At 42.5% G+C, this 20,857-nt stretch overlaps 1 protein-coding gene across 1 annotated transcript in view; it reads left to right on the plus strand.

Moving 5' to 3' along the window:
- The window catches only part of tmprss15 (transmembrane serine protease 15), a 98,459-nt gene that overhangs the window by 51,268 nt on the left and 26,334 nt on the right, over positions 1-20,857 (plus strand). Inside the window, 8 exon segments of the mRNA XM_043700197.1 lie at positions 58-207; positions 3,168-3,273; positions 3,854-4,004; positions 7,079-7,223; positions 10,510-10,599; positions 12,784-12,909; positions 16,086-16,226; positions 20,699-20,809. Coding sequence (XP_043556132.1) covers positions 58-207; positions 3,168-3,273; positions 3,854-4,004; positions 7,079-7,223; positions 10,510-10,599; positions 12,784-12,909; positions 16,086-16,226; positions 20,699-20,809 — 1,020 coding nt within the window.

Consider the following 20,857-nt stretch of genomic DNA (forward strand, 5'->3'; position numbering starts at 1 on the left):
AATTTTTGCTGAAAACAATGCTGATTAAATCTGTGCTGTCATGGTCTGTGCCCGCAGATCAGGAGAAAGTGAACTGCAGTTTTGAGAATGGATTTTGCTACTGGAGACAAGATCTAACTGATGAGGGTGATTGGGAGAGATCCAATGGGCCAACGTACCCACCATTAACTGGCCCAAATAATGACCACACATATGGGAACCAATCAGGTAAGATTGATGATGCTGTTTTCATCAAAAAAAATGGTTCAACACAGGGAAAGACTATTTATCCCTTCATTTATCCCTCCATGCAGTATCACTCTCCTCATCTGAGGAAGGATGTGCCTGATATAAAGGGAGTCTTTGTTCATGGGATATGGGCAAGGCAGCATTTATTGTCGATCCCTAATTGCTCAGAGGGGGAGTCAAGAATCAACCACCTTGCTGTGGGTCTAGAGTCACGTGTAGACCAGACCAGACAAGGATGACAGTTTCCTTCCCTAAAGGACATGAGTGAATCAGATGGATTTTTCCTGGCAATTGATTCATGGTCATCATGAGGTTCTTAATTCCAAATATTTATTGAATTCAAATTCCACTATTTGCCACACTGGGATTCGAATCCAGCCCCCCAGCACCTTTATCTGGGTCTCTGGATTAACAGTCTAGTGATAATGCCACTAGGCCATCTGAAGAAGGGCTACACGTGAAACATTGACTTCTCCAACTCCTGATGCAGCCTGGCTTACTATGTTGTTCCAGTCTCCTGCTTATCTATATCCCTCCTGATTTTAACCTCCTACACTCCAGTGAAGAAAGTCCCTGTCTTTCCAGCCTCTCTGATCTTATTGAGTGGTGGAGTAGGCTTGAGGGGCTGAATGGCCTACTTCTGTTCCTATTTCTTAGGGTCATATAGTTTTATTATGTGTGACCCTCATGTAGTCAAACTGTTGAAAAGGTGGTCAACTCCATGTCTTCTGTCGAAATGGGTCTCACTAAATGAGTAAACAAATAATTACGCCATCCCTAAATACACTTGAGAAACTGACAGAAGCTTCCATTGCAAATTGCTGCAATCCAAGTGAGTACACCCACAGTGTGGTTAGGAAGGTAAATCCAGAATTCTGACCCAGTAGCTTAAGGAATAGTGCTATTTTTCCAAGTCAGGATGGTGAATGCCTTGAAAGGGAAATTGGAGATCGTGGTGTTCCCATGTAACTACTGCCCTTGTCCCCCTGGGTGGTAGAGGTATCAGGACTTCTACACAGCAGATGGATTACACCTGAACTGTGGTGAGGCCAGTATCCTCACGTGGATGTTTGCTAGTGTGATTGGGGAGGGCTTAAATTAACCTGGTAGGGGCTGAGCTCCAGAGAAAATGTTCAGCAAGGTTGGAGATAAATGGCCACAATTAGAAGGTACAGCAAGTGAATCTTGAAGACATAGAAATTACAGGCCAGTTATAGGCTACAGGTGGCACAGTGGCTCAGTGGTTTGCACTATTGCCTCACAACGTGAGGGACCCAGGTTTGATCCCTGCTCAGGTGACTGTCTGTGTGGTTTTTGCACATTCTACCTGTGTTTGTGTGGGTTTCCTCCCACAGTCCAAAGCTGTGCAGGTCAGGTGAATTGGTCATGCTAAATTGCCCGTGGTGTTAAGTGCTTTAGTCAGAGAGAAATGGGTCTGGGTGGGTTACTCTTCAGGGGGTCGGTGTGGACTTGTTGGGCCAAAGGGCCTATTTCCACACTGTAGGGAATCTAATTTTAAGGGAGGTTGGGAGGTGTTTATTTTAATGCTAAGAGTCTGAACAAGGCAGCTGAATTGAGGGCACAAAGTAAATCACATCTGCCCTGTATCATCATCAGATGATAAAGGGATTGGCATGGTGGCTCAGTGGCGAGCACTGCTGCCTCACAGTGCTAGGGACCTGGTTCGATACTACCCTCGGAAGACTGTGCAAACTCCACACAGACATTCTCCCTGTGTCTGTGTGGGTTTCCTCCGGGTGCTCCGGTTTCCTCCCACAGTCCAAAGATGTACATGTTAGGTGGATTGGCCATGCTAAATTGCCCATCATGCGCAGGCTAGGTGGGTTAGCCATGGGGAAATGCTGGATTACAGGGATAGTACAGAGGGGTGGGTCTCGTTGGGATGCTCTTTGGACAGTCAGTGTAGACTGTAGGAATTCTATGAAAAGAGGTGGGGGGTGTCACAATTTTGATCAGAGAATCTATGACAGCAGTAAGGAGGAATGGCATGTTAAAAGGCTCCTCAAATGAAGCCATACAAGTAGAACTTAGAAACCAAAAAGGATCAATCACCTTGCCGAGAGTGTAGTATAGGCCCCTTACCAGCCTAAGAGAAAAAGAAGACAAGATTTGGAGGCAGATGTCGGGAAGTGTAAAAGTAATAGGGCGGTGTTTAGGGATTGTAATTTCTCCATCATTAACTGGAGTAGTCACAGTGTGAAAGGTTGACAGAGCAGAATTCTTAAAATGCATCTTGGACAGTACATGGGAGGCCATATGAGGGACGGGGTGGTCCTAGACTTAATTTTAGGTTTTAGAAAATGGTTGCAGTATCAGTGGGGGAGCATTTTGCAGACAGCGATCATAACTTAATTAGATTCAAGGTTGTATGCAAAAAGATGCGGATGTGTCTGAAATCAAAGAGAAGACTGATTTCAGTAAGATCAGGTATGATTTGTGTCAGAACAGTGGAATGCATTCAAGAGGAAATAGGGAGCATACTGGGCCAACTTGTCCCAGTAAAGGGCGGGACCAATAAATCATGTGAACACTGGATATCGAGGGATAAACAGGATTGGATATAGGAGAAAAAAAGAGTCTTATAGCAGATATTGAGAACTCAAAACATTAGAATACTTAGAGGACTACAGAATGTGCAAGGGGACACTTAAAAAGGAAATCAAGAGAGCAAATGGGATATGAAAGAACAATGGCAGGTAAAATTACTTTATAACTCTATGACCCTAAAGTACGGTGGCTCAGTGCTGGTAAATGGGAATAGAATAGTTCGGTGGTTATTTTTGACTGGTGCAGACTCAGTGGGCTTTCTCTGTGCTGCAGATCTCTAACTGTTATAGCTTGGAAAGTCCTGTCAAAGGAGACTTATGAATGTAAATTTCTGTTGTACAAAAATCTTAATGATCTCTTTTTAATTCCAGGATATTACATCACGACTCCATTACAACCATCTAACAAGCCAAGGAAGATCCGACTCTTCAGCCCTATGTTATCTGTTGAGACTGAGCCTTCATGTCTCGGATTCTGGTAGGTAATGAGCCCAAGATTTAATTTTTATTCAGAGACCAAGTGAAGTCCCTGGACAAAATGAGCTGAGAAAGTTTTTAAAAAATGCAGTTCTCAGAAGGTAGCTGTGACATGTACGAACTTTGTAAATTACATGGCATGATAGTGTTCAGGAACTATGAAGATGTGCACATGAGCAGAGTATGAGGTATATTTGGGTATGTATGCTTTGTCTATCAGTGCCTTAAGGTGTGCACTGGGCACATGGGTGTGTGTTCATGAGCTAATGGATGAATGGAAATATCTGGAGACAGACAAAAATAATACTTTCACACTGAGTTACTATCATCTTGAATTCTCTGTCTGTGAAAGTGATGAATGCAGAAAATCGTAACTTCTATTACGGACTATTGTGTATGTTGTGAATAAGGAAGATTTTGGAGGATGAAGAGCAGAGACTAGGAGTAATCATATAGTCTTTCAAAGATCCATCACAGACGTGAGGGGCCGAGCAGCCTCCTTCCATGCTTTGTGACTGTGCTCAAGTCTTCAGTCTCTTTGCAATGTTCCTACGTGTACTGTGATTTCCTTCTCCACCCAGGTACTACATGTATGGAAGACAAGTTTCTCGCTTGCGTGTTTACATCACCAGCAACACAAATGTGTTACAGACAGCCTTCCAGAAAGAGGGAAACTACGGCAATCAGTGGAATTATGGGCAACTGACGATAAATGAAACCGAGAAAGTAATGGTCAGTATCTGCAGTCATTTGTTCAAGGACTTGTTCATCATGTTTGCACAGGGGCCTCATTAACTCTCAATAGTAAGCAGCAGCATTGCCACTCAGGGAGTAATGTTTGTACTTCTGTTTCATAGAATTGCACAAAGAATGCCTTATTTCAGTAAGACATTTGATAAGGTTCCCCAGGGTAGGATCATTCAAAAAGTTAGGAGGTATGGGATACATTGACATCTGGCTGTTTGGATACAGAATTGGCTAGCCGAAAGAAGACAGCGAATAGTAGTGAATGGAAAGTATTCCACCTGGAGGTCAGTGGCCGCTGGTGTCCCACAGTGATCTATTCTTAGGTCTCTGCTCTTTGTAGTTTTTATAAATGAAGAATTGAATGCAGTGGAAGGGTGGGTTAGCAAGTTTGTCAAAGACAAAGGTCGGTGGTGTTGTAGATAGTGTCGAGGGCTGTTGCAGACTACAACAAGATATTGACAGGATTCAGAGCCGGGCTGAGAGGTGACAGATGGAGTTCAACCTGGATAAATGTGAAGTGATTCATTTTGGAAGATCGAATTTGACTGTTGAATATAGGATTAAAGACAGGATTCTTGGCTGTATGGAGGAACAGCGGGATCTTGTTGTCCATGTACATAGATCCTTCAGAGTTGCCACCCAAGTTGACAGGGTTGTTAAGAAGGTGTATGGTGTGTTTTGGCTTTCATTAGCAGGAGGATTGAGTTTAAGAGCCGTGAGGTTTTGCTGCAGCTCTCTAAAATCCTGGTTAGACCACACTTGGAATATTATGTACAGTTCTGGTCACCTCAATATAAGAAGTGTAGATGCTTTAGAGAGGGTGCAGAGGAGATTTACCAGGATGCTGCCTGGATTGGAAGGCTTGTCTTATGAAGGGAGGTTGAGTGAGCTGGAGCTTTTCACACTGGAGAGGAGGAGAGGAGGAGAGAGGTGGCTTAATAGAGGTGTACAAGGTAAAAAGAGGCATAGATAGAGTAGATAGCCAGAGACTTTTCCCCAGGACAGAAATGGCCATCATGAGGCATCATAATTTTAAGGTGATTAGAGGAAGATATAGGGGAGGTGTCAGAAGTAGGTTCTTTATGCAGAGAGTGGTGGTTGTGTGGAATGCACTGCCAGCATTGGTAGAGTCAGAGACATTCGGGACTTACAAGCGGCTGCCAGACAAACACGTGGACAGCATTAAATTGCGGGCTGTATAGGGTAGGTTAATCTTAGATGAAGATAAATGCACAACATCATGGGCCGAAGGGCTTGTATTGAGCTGTACTGTTCTATGTTCTAACATGGAAGGTGGCAATTGATGCATGTTTCACCATTTCAATAATCTGAATCTGTGGGTGCCTAGTGCCTTCTGTGGTCTAGTAGACATTTTGGAGGCAAAAATATTCCTGGTCTAATGAGAACAATCTTGTGGAGTAAACACTTTGTAGTTCATTTCAATAAAATCAAAGAACTGGGGACTATGGAAATCCGAAATAAATATAGAAAAGTGCTGGAGAAACCCAGCAGGTCTGACAATATCTGTGGATAGAGATTCTAGTCTGACTCTTCTTCAGTTCGGAAGAAGATGGTTCTGGGATTGATACTATCTCAAACTCAAATGCAGCAGAAGCCTCTCTGATGGCAGTTTCTGGAGATTCATTTCACTTTCTTTGGTTTCAACTCAGCTTTTTAGCAGGCACGGACATACAGGATAAACCTTTCCCCACATTCCACAATAGTTACTCCTTGGCATTCTTACTCAGATGGCTTGATGATTGGTAAATCTTCATAGAAAACTGAGTTGCTGAGGTGCAGGTGGTCAGGTGAGACATGGGAACCTGCTCAGATTTGTAAAGACTGAGTGGCTGCAATCGAAAACAAAAACAGAAGTTGCCAGAAAAGCTGAGCAGATCTGGCAGCATCAGTTAAGAAACATTAGAGTTAACATTTCAGGTCCAATGACCCGTCCTCAGAACTGATGGTGGCTAGGAAAATGTCAGTTTATATGCAGAAGGTAGAGTTGGAAGAGGGCGTAAGGAGTAAATGATAGGCAGGATAGAGCCAAGAGAGAGAAGGACAATTGGGCAGACAAAGGAGTTGATAACGATCTGGCTGGGAGGTCGATTAGCTATTAATGGGAACAGTGGCTAACAGTGTGTAATCATGGTTGATCCAACATTCCTCACAATCGCTTTCCTGCCTTTTCACTGTAACTCTTGATCCCTACCAATCAAGAATCTATCTCAGCCTTAAATGTACGCAAAGACACTTTTCCAATAGCTCTCTGTAGCAAAGAGTTCCAAAGACTCAACTCTTTGAGAAAAGACATACCGTCCCTTCTCTGTCTTAAATTGGCACCCCTTATTTCTGAGACTATGCACTCTGGTATTAGACTCCCCCATGAGGGGAAACATCTCACTGTTGCTGTGCACTCCTGACGTTGATGAAATCATCATGGACATGTTCCAAACCACAGTGGGAATCTTGCCTCACATGGTGAGAAATGGAGATTCAAAAGGTCAATTCGGGTGATCTCCCCATGCTATCCCCTCCTAATGGATGGGTTTTCTGACGTATTCCCTGTGACCTGTGCAGAAAGAGGGCATTTGACCCATCGAGTCTGCACCAACACTCCAAACAGCATCCCACCCAGACCCAGTGCCCATCCTGCACTTATCACAACTAACCCACCTAACCTACACATACCTGAACATTATGGGGCAATTTAGCATGGCCAATCCACCTTAACCTGCACATCTTTAGACTCTGGGAAGAATGGGAGGAAACTGGAGCACCCGGAGGAAACCCACGCAGACATGGGGAGAATGTGCAAATTCCACACACAGTTGCCCGAGGCAGGAATTGAATCTGGGTGCCTGATGCTGCAGGGCATAGGAAGGCTGAAAACTGGACAAAGGGAAAACTCTGAGTAAGAAACCATTCACCACAAAAAAATCCAATTACATCAAAACCAGATGTGTCTTGCCAAACCTCTATTAGAAAGAGGTGGAAGAAGTGTCAATGTTTCAGTTCTGTTCCATGTGTTTCTGTGTACCCATTTACTCGTTATTCAGGTTGTCTTTGAAGCTGTTAAGAATACTGGACAATTTTCTGAAATCGCGTTGGATGATATATCACTTACAAATAGCAACTGTAATGAGAGTGAATACCCAGAGCCAACAGCTGAACCACAACCCACAACTCCAATTCCTGGACCAAGTGAGTAAGAAAGAAATTCGGAGGAAGACGTATATCTAGGTAGATAGATACATAGAAAGTGAGAGATACATCGATAGATTTTCTTTTAGATTAGATTAGATTACTTACAGTGGAAACAGGCCCTTCGGCCCAACAAGTCCACACCGCCCCGCCGAAGCGCAACCCACACATACCCCTACATTTACCCCTTACCTAACACTATGGGCAATTTAGCATGGCCAATTCACCTGACCTGCACATCTTTGGACTGTGGGAGGAAACCGGAGCACCCGGAGGAAACCCACGCAGACACGGGGAGAACGTGCAAGCTCCACACAGATAGTTGCCTGAGGCTGGTATTGAACCTGGGTCTCTGGTGCTGAGAGGCAGCAGTGCTAACCACTGTGCCACCGTGCCGCCGATAGATGTACCGATAAGTAGGCAGGCAAACAGTCAGAGAGGTTCTAGACTTCCATCCTTGACATAGATAATGGGATTTGTAAATCTCCCGGGTCAGTCAGGTCACCCTAGGAGAAAAATAATATAGAATCTCTAGAAAGCAGAAGGAGGCCATTCAATCCATCCATTCTGCACCAACCCTCCAAAGAGCATCCCACCCAGACTCAGCACCCATCCCGCATTTACCATGACTAACCCACCTAGCATGCACACCCCTGGACAATATGGGCAATTTAGCATGTCCAACCCACCTAACCTGCACATCTTTCAACTGTGGAAGGAAACCAAGGCTCCTGGAGGAAACCCACAAAGACACGGGGAGAATGTGCAAACCCCACACAGATAGTTGCCTGAGGCTGGTATTGAACCTGGGTCTCTGGTGCTGAGAGGCAGCAGTGCTGACCACTGAGCCACTATGCCACCCAAAATGCCTGCTGCCGCTGTTGGGCCAGCCAAGCCTGGAAAAGATTTAATGGATGGCACGGAGACCAATTGTTTAAAAGGTCCATTTCAGTACTATGGGACTTTCCCCCAGTTATAATTAAAAAAACAGAAAAGTCCTCCATCCCTCACCTCCCTCATGTCGTCAATCTGCCACCTCATCTACCTCACATACCTGCGGTATGGCACCTTTGCCTCACTTCCCCTCATGATGGTCCTCATGCACCTCAATCCAAGAAATGCCCTTCCAGTCAACCTTCATGCTCCATTAACCCTAATAATCTCTCATTGGGCAATGCCAAACAAGGTTAATTCATGCACATCCTCATTCTATACAGGGAATAAAAACAATGCATGTTATAGTGACAGAATATGTACTTTTTTTTATTTTTCATTGATCATTTTGTATTTAAAATAAACTCATTGTCACTGCAGCCCAATGAAAGTGTACATAAACATTGTACAATTGACAGCAGAGAGCTGTCCATAAAGCAAGGGCTCTGGTGTTTCAACAGGGAAATAGATGTAAGAAATAAGGTTTGGCTAAGAACAGTAGAAACCTTATGTTTTAAAATGTTGGCCTAGCTCCATGATAATAATGGAAGCCTAGGAGTTTCTTACCCCTGCAATTGAGCCAACATAGTTAGATGTGCCAATTGCAGGTTTACAACTGAATCACCTGCATCCTTAATAGGCCCTGATGGACTTTAGAAATGCTGGGAATGGAATTAGAAATCCTGGAATTCAACCCCTCCCATTACTTTTAAATGTAAACCTGACATGCCAAAAATCCAGGCCAGAGAGAGAGAGATTTGCAAAAGAACATTTTTTTTAACAAAATAAACTTAAACCAGCAACTGAGCCATAAGGATCAGGATGATTCCAAATCTGTAGTGAGTTAACAAATTTTAACCAGGATGCATTGCAAGCTGCAATTCCCCACAATTCACTCCTGAGCTCATGCATTAGGATAATTTATTTAAGGATTCCCTGAGTTACAGTCTGGGTTTGTCTGAGATAAAAATGTTCGTCATTAAATTATTTGTTTTTGCTCACAGTATAATCATTATTAATAATGTTTCATGGATTCCTTTTGAAATGTGCTCTATTACTCAGACTAATCCAACAACTCATTCAGTAACAACAATCCCCATGTAGCAATGATATAATTGCCCACTTAATCTAGTTTGGCAGTGGTGATGGCTGAGGAGAATATGTTGGACAGGTCAACATCTAGCTCTCTTGTGGGTTGAATAAGGGAATATTTTACTGTTCATCAAAACAGGCAAACTGAATCTCAATTGGATGCGACATTAGATGGTCAACTATCCTCAAACATGTGATACTCAAGACCAAATTAAAGTGGAATCACAGCTTAGAGTCCACCGAGAGTGAGCCTTAAAGTTATAATCTACTGGCTCAAAAATAGCGTGGGTATCAACTGAGTTATGTTCATATCCAGATGTGCAGTCCCTGCCCCCTCAAACATGAAACAATGGCTCCCAGCTGAAGCCACTCCCTGAATGAAGACTGCGCTCCACATTAAGCTAATGAACTAAAGCATATTGTGATAGGTTGGTTTAAATGCATGTTCCTGCTCTGTATGAAGTGGTGTCTGACAGGGAGCAACCCTGAGAGCCAGATGCCCAGTGAGACTGCATGCAGAAAAAGATGGGAGACAATTGGTGGACTGAGTTGCCTGGCAACTATCTAACAAACTTTATGAGCATGACCACCCTCTGACAAAGCCAGACTATCCCGGGCAGCACGGTGGCTCAGTGGTTAGCCCTGCTGCCTCATAGCGCCAGGGACCAGGGTTCAATTCTGGCCTTGGGCAACTGTGTGGAGTTTGCATGTTCTCCCCATGTCTGCGTGGATTTCCTCCGGGTGCTCCGGTTTCCTCCCACAGTCCAAAGATGTGCAGGTTAGGGGAATTGACCAGGCTAAATTGTCCGTAGTGCTAGGTGCAGGGGTAAGTGTAGGGGAATCGGTTTGGTTGGGTTGCTCTTCGGAGGGTCGGTGTGGACATGTTGGGCTGAATGGCCTGTTTCCACACTTAAGGGAATCTAATCTAATTAACCCATGCCTTTTTGAGTGAGTATTAATTTGCCCCTTCAAACGTTTTCCAAAAGTTACCCTAACACTGACATGAAACTCACTGGTCAGTAATTTCCTGGTTCACCTCTATCACCCTTCTCAAAATGTGGAACCACATTACCCATTCCAGTCTTCTGGCACTTCTCCTGTGACCAGAGAGGAATTAGTGGTAGTTATGGTGCAGACTCGATGGGCCGAAGGGTCTTTTCTACACTGTGCGAATCTATGAATCCAAGGTGAAAGCCAGGGTTAAATAGTTGCAGTGTTATACTGTGTGCTATGCATCATTGAACATTTCTTCTCTTTGCAGCTGACTGTGGAGGACCATTGGAACTAAGGGAACCAAACACAACCTTCAGCTCAATAAATTTCCCCAAAAACTATGTGAATAATGCTTTTTGTAAGTCAGACTTCTTTAATAATGTTTAAATTTGATTTTTCTTCTGGGTCCTGGCAATTTGAGAATGGATGCTCCATTTGAATGAAGTTAATGTTTTTTTTATTATGCTTGCTGTGTTTTCCCTTTAGTGTTCTCATCATTTCCCTCCTGCTCAGACATTCCCCCTCTGCTCATGCTCAAACGAACCATGCAGCAGGAGAATGGGCTAAGTTTCTGATTGGGAAAGAACACTCCTCCTACACCAGATGTCCCCTCTTGCACAATTCTCATAAATCCCCAATTCAGAAGGCATGATCATCTGCAGGTCTACCATGAGACAGTTTTGCACTTTCTCCATTTCCAGAGAGCCTGGACAGTAGAAAGGATACTGAATCTCTCACTTGTCATGGAGAGGATAAAGAATCCCTCTCTAATTCAGGCAGTGTTTGAGATGAAACACAATGATGTGAAATGTCCCTCTTAGCCTGTTGCAATCATGTGAGGTACACACAGTGCAAGCAGTTCACTTCAATAAAAACTTTGTGTTGAACATACTGCTGCACTATGCACACAAAGCATGGTGTCACAAGACACACTTTGAGCATTGCAATGTTGTAGGAAAAACACAGCTACAGACGGAGAGACAGACACAGATATGTGCAAAGCTGTGAGTTGCAACTAAATAAGAATGAAGAACAAAGAAAAGATTTGCCGAGTCATAAGGTAACAGATTCTGGTCTAATACAGTTCTGCTGCTGTTGGTGGTCTACAGCATTAGATGTATGCCCAGTCTCAAGTTGCTGGATCTATTTTAAAACTATCACACTCAGCAATTACTGATACACAACATGCTGCAGTATACCTTCAATGTGAAGGTCAGATTTCAAATCCACAAGGGACGTATGGTGATCAACCCTATAATGCTGTCCTGTGCAGAAGCATCTGTGACAGGTAGATTCGTGAGGATGTGGTCAAATACGTTTATCAGTCTTTCTGGCTCCCTCACCCAAGGTCACAAATCCAATATAGCATTTATTTTCTTTCAGAATCCTCCAGCTTCATCAGCAGTGGGTGCCACCAAGCCACTCCATGGTGGTGGGCATTAGAATCCTCCACCCGGAGTATGTTCTGCACTCTTGCCACTCTCTGTTCTTTTAATTGACATTCAAAGTGAAGTAGGATACATTATTAAACTGAACGGGCTGCGTTCAGCTGGAGACCTCCCTGCCCATATTTGACATGATGCCATGAGAGTTTGTGGGGCTCAGTGTCAATGTTGATGGTTCCCAGGGCAATTCCTTCCCATCTGTATACCACAGTGTCACAGCCTACAGTGGATTAGTCATCCCAGTGGGACAGCACATACTAGGATTTTGAGGCGATGTTAGTGCAGTAATGATATTACTTGGCAAGTAGTACAGATGCCCGAAACAAACTCTGCGGAGCTTGAGCTTGCATCCCATAATTGCAATTGTTCACAAATCAGTTCAACAGTAATTAAGAATGGACAAAGAAATGCTGGCCTTGCTAACAATGCCTGTGTCTCATGAAAAAATGAAACAAAAACAAATGCAATTAAGGTGGACTTTACACAGTTGGCAGATGTGAGGCTGAGGGTGTGATTTTTCAGTGTCTTGGGCAATTTTTTTATTCATTCACAGAATGATGGTGTCACCAGCTAGGCCAACATTTATTGTCCATCTCTAATTGCCCACATTGTTAAGACTCAACCACATTGTTATGAATCTGGAGTCACATGTAGGCGAGACCAGGTAAGGACAGCAGAAAGACATGGGTTTTTCTGACAATCGGCTATATCATCAGCTGACCTTGATTCCAGGTTTTTTTCAATTGAATTCAAATTCCATCATCTCCCACAACAGGATTCGACCATGGATCTCCAGAATGTTATCTGGGTCTCTGGATTAACAGTCCAGTAAGAATACCACTAGGCCATTACCACCCCCAGTCTATCTCTTTTTACTAGTCTTGGATATTCTTTCATACAATTGAGTGGATCACTGGGACAGTTCAGAGGGCATTTAAAAGTCAGCCATACCATTGGAGTCACTTATAGACCAGACCAAGTAAGCACAATAGATACACCGGTTGCTTCCAACAAGAAAGTGTTCCCATTCCCATTGCTGATCCTCTACATCCTTCATGGAATCCTCCAGACTCATCACCTTTTTTTCCAAATTTCAGGCACATGGTATTTAATCACAGACAAGGGTAAAAATATCCAACTCCATTTTGAAGACTTCGACTTGGAAAATATTTTTGATGTGTTGGAGGTCAGAGATGGGAGAGGAAAAGATTCATTACTGATGGGTAAGAGTCAGGTGGATATAGCCTTTATTGTTTTTATTGATCATCTTTAACTGCCTGCAGTTTGCTCTGTTGCATTTCCACAGCACCACTCTACTCAGGTGAGTGTGTATTTATGATTGCGCATGCATTGTTTCCAATCTAACCTCGTACAATAATAGATACAAGAGACTATGCATTTCCAATTCCCTGAAAAGGTAGAGTGCAAGTTTATTATAATTTGCTCACAACACATAGGCATAGCTGGCTAGGCCAGCATTTAATGCCCATCCCTAATTGTCCAGAGGTCAGTTAAGAGTCAACCACGTTGCTGTGGGTCTGGAGTCACATATAGGCCAGACTAGATAAACATAGCAGGTTTCCTTCTCAGAAACAAATTAGTGAACCAGAAGGTTTTTCTTTTCTTAACAAAAGGATGGCTACATGTAAACTTACTCACACCAAGGTCCAGTAAATTGTCACAGATTCATGACCAGAAAACAAGTTCATACTCATGTAACTTTTTATTCCAGACTTTGTTATTGAACTCAAATTACACCGCCACTCATGGTGGGGTTAGAACACAAGTTACTACGGATGTTGGATTACTAGGCAAATTACATAACCTCTCCCCTACTGGCTTCCTGTGCACCTCTTAGCCCTTTTAAACAGCATCTACCAAAACCCCATGCTCTCTAAAGGACAAGCACATAGGGGCCATGTGCATTCCATCATTACTCTTTCACTACAGCTCAGTCAGAATCCTGGAACTCCTTCTTTCACTGTGCCATGGGGAAACCTCCAACACACTGGTTCAGAGCTCAAGGCTCACTATCACTCTTCAAGGTAACAAGGACCAGACCGAAATTTTCAATCCATGCATAAAATACACGTCAAGGAAGTTGAGCTAAACCTTCAAGGATCAAAGTTTAGACATGGGCAAAGGCATTGTGTTCAATTCTGAGAATCACACTTCAGAAGATTGTCAAACCTTTGGAGAGGGTGTAGACATTAAAAAAGGAGCAGGAGTAGGCCATTCATCCCTTTGAGTCTGCTCCACCATTCAACATGATCATGGCTGACCATCCAACAAAGCTTCCTGCTTTCTCCTCATATCTTTGGTCCTATTAACCTCAAGAAACATAGAACATAGAACATTACAGTGCAGTACAGGCCCTTTGGCCCTCGATGTTGCGCCGACCTGTTATAACAATCTGAAGCCCATCTAACCTACACTATTCCATGTACATCCATATGCTTGTCCAATGATGACTTAAATGTACTTAAAGTTGGCGAATCTACTACCGTTGCAGGCAAAGCATTCCATACCCTTACTGCTCTCTGAGTGAAGAAACTACCTCTGACATCTGTCCTATACCTATCACCTCTAACATATCTAACTCCTTCTTGAAGGATGTAATGTTTTGGCTTCAACCAATGCTGTGGCAAAAAAAATTCACAAGCTCACCATTCTCTGGGTGAAGAAAGTTCTCCTCATCTCAGTGGCTTACCCATATCCTCAGACCATGACGTGATTTATGAGAATGGTGTCAGGAGTATAATATTTAAGTATTGGGATTTGCAAGCAGGAAAAGTCGGTGACATCACCTTAGAGCAGAGAAGATTAAAGGGAGGTTTGAGAACTGTGTTCAAAGTTCTGACTGAGCTATCGTTTCCATTGCTGGGATGGTTGAGAACTAGAACACAGATTTGAAGTGCATGACACAAGAGCCAAAGACTTTTTAAGGTCTTTTTCATGCAGTAACTTGTTGATGGACTGAAACGCACTGCCTGAATGAGCAGTGGATCAGATTCTGTTCTCATTGGAAAGAAGAAGGCTAAGAGGGGATTTGATAGAGACATACAAGATGATCAGAGGATTAGATAGGGTAGACAGTGAAAGTATTTTTCCAAGGATGATGACGTCAGCTTGTACAAGGGGGCATAACTACAAATTGAGGGGTGATGGATTTAAGACAGATATCAGAGGCATGTTCTCAACGCAAAGAGTGATAAGGGTGTGGAATACCCTACCTGCCAATTTAGTCAACTCAGCCACATAAGGGATATTTAAACAATCCTTAGAGAAGCACATGGATGATGATGGGATAGTGTAGGGGGGGTTGAACCAAGAATAGTTCACAGGTCGGCCCAACTCGAGGGCCGAAGGGCCTGTTCTGCGCTGTATTGTTCTCTAACTTTCAAATGAATACTGGATAATACTTGAAGGAATTAGAATTTGTAGAGCTGTAGAGAGAAAAGAAAAGGAAGAACTTATTTGAAACTTCTATCTAAGAACTAGAACAGGCATGACATGCTGAATGGCCTCCCTTTCTGTGCTGTATCATTCTATGATTCTCTGATTCTAAGTCCAGATCAATACCCCTCAAAATAGCATGAAAACAAGGAAGGAAGAGCAAATTACTGATAGATGCTAGAATCTGTACCGAAAACGTCAAATGTTGGAGATCACAGCAGGTCTGGCAGCATCCGTGGAGAGACAGCAAGCTAACATTTTGAGTCCAGATCACACTTCATCAGAGCTGATGTGAAGTGTGGGGAAGTCAGCGTTTATGCAGTAGTGGGAAGAATGGAGTGCTGGGGGAGAAAGTATGTTGATAGTTCAGACTAAGTGATAAGAATGTGAGAATGACAGAACAATAGGGTGTCTAATGCCAGACCAGAAAGAACAGACAGTTCCATTGGGGTTAGGGGAAGGGGAGAGAGGACATGGAACTAGGAAATGAAACTTGGAAATCTGGTCATTGCTAAACCTCTTACATTACACAAAGAACTTTAAAGGTGTTTTACTATTGTCTGGGCCCTTGAAATGAGGAATGGAATTCTTCCTTGCTGGATATCTTCAGAAACAATCTGTTCAGAGATATTATACACACCTCTGGAGCAGGTGGGTGTCTTGATTCAGAGGTATGGACCCCACCATTGAACCACAAGACACCTCGTTCCTTCCATCTATAGTTGATTGGAACGTGAAAAATTTGCACTCAACTCTGCTGTGTCAGTTGTCACGATATGGTTAAACATTCTGGCCACCTCTGCATATAAAAAATGCCACAGGCAATTGACTATCCAGACACTGAAAAATAAATCATAGTGAAATGTAGGATAAATGTCAAAGAAATGCTTTGTGCTTTGTAAAGCCTAAAATGTGTGCTCAGTTTTTGGTTCTCTGGTTCTAGGTGTGTATACAGGTCACCGTTCCTTGAATGATCTCTTCTCCACCAGAAGTGAAATGACAGTGTTTTTCACCTCAGACAAGAGTGAAACCAGAAGCGGATTCCAGGCAAATTTCACAACAGGATTTCACTTAGGACTGCCAGGTATGGACAGTCTCATTTTTATCTTGCCAAACCTTTATACATTAAAGTAGCTGAAATACTCATTGGTAATCTATAAGAAGATTCAAGGTTTCACGAGGAATAGAGTCATTCGACACAGAAACAGACTCTTCAATCCAACCAGTCCATGCCGACCATAATCCCAAACTAAACTAGTCCCACTTTCCTGTGTTTGTCCCATTTCCCTGAAAACCTTTCCTATTCAAGTACTTATCCAAATGTCTTTTAAAAGTTCTAACTGTACCTGCATTCACCACTTCCTCAGGAAGATCATTCCACACATGATCAACTCTGTGTAAGAAGGTTGCCCCTCATCTCCTTTTTAAAGTTTTCTCCTCTCACCTTAAAAGTATACTGCCTAGTTTTGAACTCCCCCATCCTAAGGAAAAGACCCTTGCCATTCACTTTACCTATGTCCCTCATGATTTTATAAACCTCTATAAGGTCACCCCTCAACATCCTACACTCCAGTGAAAAGAATGAAACCTCTCCAGCCTCTCCTTATAACTCAGGCCCTTAGGTCGCAGCAACATCCTGGTAAACTTTTCTGAACCTTCTCTAGCTTCTACGCACAATACTTGAGAAGAGGCCTCACCAATGTCCTGTACAACCTCAACATGCTGTCCCAACTCCTGTACTCAAATGCCTTCTTAAATACCCTGTCTACCTGTGACAGACATTTCAATGAATTATGTGCCTGAGCCCCTAGCTCTCTCTGTTCCACAACACATCTGATGACTGTTATGTTAACGAACAACTTCTTACCTCTAAGCCTCAGCATAAAATCTAGGACAATTCTTCTGGTACAAGACTAATGAGTACTATATGATCAAATGTGCATTGTTTTGGATCAGAGTTTTTGAATTGATTGGACAGCCTCCAAGTTTCAACACAAACTAGCAGGTGCCCCATTTACATTCCTGATGAAGAGTTTATGCTTGAAATGTCGACTCTCCTGCTCCTTGGATACTGCCTGACCGGCTGTGATTAGATTAGATTAGATTAGATTAGATTACTTACAGTGTGGAAACAGGCCCTTCGGCTCAACAAGTCCACACCGATCCTCCGAAGAGCAACCCACCCAGTCCCATTCCCCTATATTTACCCCTTCACCTAACGCTATGGGCAATTCAGCATGGTCAATTCACCTGACCTGCACATTTTCAGATTGTGGGAGGAAACCCACACAGACAGAGGGAGAATGTGCATACTCCACATGCTTTTCCAGCATCACACTTCTTGGCCACATTTACAGACGTACACAAGTGCAACTGATGAACAGTAGCCTGAGAATGTAGCAGACAAGACACAAATGGTGAAAGCATGTTTCTCACTGTTAATCCCGTGGGAAATATCAATGCACCAAAAATGTTTTCAAAAACTCAATTCATATACTTTAAGAAGGGGTTGTCTAGATCCTAACTTCTTCTTATTTTAAAGGTAGATGTGAAAGTACCAAGTTCCAAATGGAATCTGACTGGTCAAACCGCTCGATGTTAAGCAAAATACAATTTATTTAAACGCTATAGTTAAAATACAAACATAATAAAGAGGAATTTAGAATAACTCAACCATTGAAAAACTTAACTGGATACAATAACTCTTACTAATTAACTGGTCCAATACAGTAACATCCCATAAATACACCCCTTGAGCAAAAAGGCAAATTCAGAGACAGCTTCTCCCATGCAGTTCTCCAATCCAGGAGGGAAAGAACAGCAAGAGAAAGTTCAGAGAATGTAGCAGCCAGGAGACATTCACTGAAGCATCCAACTCTTTTGAGACCGCATAGGGTTCTGCTTAAGACTAAACCTAAAAACTAAAATAAAACAGACAGCCTGGTCTGTGAGAGTTGGCTACACCTAGGCTACATCCATGGTTCCTGCTAAAAAGAAAATCCCTCCAGGGCTCAGAATTTGTTTGATTTCTTAGACACAGCTCGACACTTCTGCCTTACAACCTCTCTTCAAAACGAAAGGACAAAATAACATCTTAAAGTGGCAGCATCATCACAGCATATACACAGTTCATCAACTGCATGTGCAATGATGCTTGAGAGCAAGTACAGTCAATCTGGTTTGATCCTTAACGAAAATAAAACAAAGGGTTGTGGATGCTGGAAATCTGAAACAAGAACAGAAATTGATGCAGGTCTGGCGCATTTGGACTCAAGACATTAACTCTGTTTCAATCTCCACAAATGCTGCCGGACCTTCAGAGTTTCTCCAGCAATTTCTGATTCTGTTTTGAACCGGAATTTGTTCCAGATCACAGGCATGGCTGGGCCAGTAATTGCATGCCGTGCTCTCTTACTTGTCATCATCCATGGAATTACTCAAACATCAGAGACACACTAGAAACTGCACCAGACTACACCAGATTAATTTATAGAGCTCAATATTTAAGAAGAATGGGATATCTCATTTCTTCTGAGTAGGGACAGCTAAAGTCCGAGCTTACTGTTGTGTAGAAAAAAAAATAATGTTCAGGAGCAAGAATCTGGACAACAAGGTCAAGACAAAGCCTAAGTATCTTAATCTGTGCCTAGATACCTTTGTACCTAAGATTGCGCTGTAATGCAGCAGCTGTAAACTTTTCATTGTACTCATTTGAGTACATGTGACAATAAAGCTAATTCAAAATCAAATTCAAATCCAGACTTGAGACAATCACCTCAAAGGTAATGTGTTTTTTAAGGAATACCACTCCTCAACTTGCAATGATGAATGAAGATCTGAAAGAGCAAAGAAATAAAGTAGGATCAATTTCAAGCTAAGTAATACCAGTCCAATGAAAAGACTGAAATGATGTGAGAAAATTTGGAACAATTTACAAGTCAAGACGATCAGACTCAGCATGAGCAGCTATGGGAACACCTATAAATGATATAGATAAGAATGTTGGATGGTGGTAATAAATATGTTTGCAGATGACATAAAACTTGACTGGGTGGTTGACAGTGAAGAAGAAGGTTTTAGAATACATGATGCGATAGATGGATTGGTCAGATGTACAGACCAGTGGTAGATGCATTTTAATGCTGAAAAGGAGAAGATGATGCACTTTGGAAGAAGTAACAAGACAAGGAATTACTCAAAGAATAGTAGGATACTAGGACGCTTAGGAAACAGTAAGATCTTGGGATACTTTTCCACAGATCCCTGAAGGTGTCAGGAGAGGTTAGTAGGGTGATTAAGAAGTTATACGGGACACTTGCCTTAATCAGTCATGGACTGGACTATAACAATAGGGGGGTGATGTTGGAGCTGTCCAGAATTTTGGTTAGACCACTGCACTCATCATTGCACCATAAGTAGGACGTGATTGCACTGAAGGGGTGCAGAGGAGATTAACCAGGATGTTGCCTGGGATGGAGCATTTAGCTCTGAAGAAAGGTTGGATAAGCTCAGGTTGTTTATTTTCAAAGCAGAGAAGTGTGAGGAGGGACCTGATAGAAGTGTATAAGATTATGAGGGGCATGGGCAGTGGGGATAGTAAACAGCCGTTCCCCTTCATTCAAGGGTTAATAATGAGGGAGCATAATTTTAAGGTGAAGGGAAGGGGATTTAGAGGGGATTTGAATTAACACTTCTTCACCCAGAGAATGGTGGGGATTTGGAATGAACTGCCTGGGAGGCAGGAAACATCACAAACTTTAAAAGTACTTGAATAAGCATTTAAAATGTCTTGGGTCAAAAGTTGGGAAATGGGATCATTGTAGATAGGTTGGCACAGACTTGGTGGGCCGAAGAGTCTCTTCAGTGCTGTGTGACTCTCTGACTCCAAAGAAGAAGCTACAAATCCCACCCACCAGACGGTCTGACTGCAGTTTGTATGCAGCACACACTAAAACTATTTCACCTGTTGTAATGTTTATTGGAACTATATCCAACATACATCAGAGGCTTTCAGAGAGCTTGGGAGAATATTGAGAAGATGAAAAAGCAGAAGATAAAAAATCCTACATTTACTGCAGCAGAAAAGTGCCATTTTCATGTCAGAAATTCACAATCAATTTTCTGCTATCCTTTGACAAGAGGCATGGATGCCTACTATTGATATTTACCCAGAATATTTCCCCCAATATGAAAACTCCTTGTACTGCATCACAGTAATGGAGTAAAGTGTTGGTTTTGTAAACTTTATTTATTCCTGTCATCTTCTTTATCTCATCTCAAACCATTGATATTTACAGTGAAGAAGATATTGTGATAATGCAAACTCTTCATAAACAATCAAAATTAATCCCATTGCCTCACTCTCTTCCCATAATCCTGCACATTCCTCTGCTTCTAATAGTTATTCCACAGTCCCATCATTATCCAATTTCCCCACTGACTTAATAATTTCAATAAGAATCTGGCAGTATTTTCCAATCCTATCTTTAGTCTTGCTTGAGGTTTATTAATTATGACCCAACCAAACTTGATGTCTTTTGTTCTTTGTTTCCATAGCTCCGTGTGCTACCACAGATTATCAGTGTAGAAATGGTTCATGTATTTCTATGGATAGGTTATGCAACGGCCATCAAGATTGTGAAGATGGATCTGATGAAAAACATTGTGGTAAGCAGATTTGACCACTGTCTTTGATTCTTGTGCAGATGTAAAATG

This window comes from Chiloscyllium plagiosum, chromosome 12, assembly GCF_004010195.1.
Source record: "Chiloscyllium plagiosum isolate BGI_BamShark_2017 chromosome 12, ASM401019v2, whole genome shotgun sequence".
NCBI lineage: Eukaryota > Metazoa > Chordata > Chondrichthyes > Orectolobiformes > Hemiscylliidae > Chiloscyllium > Chiloscyllium plagiosum.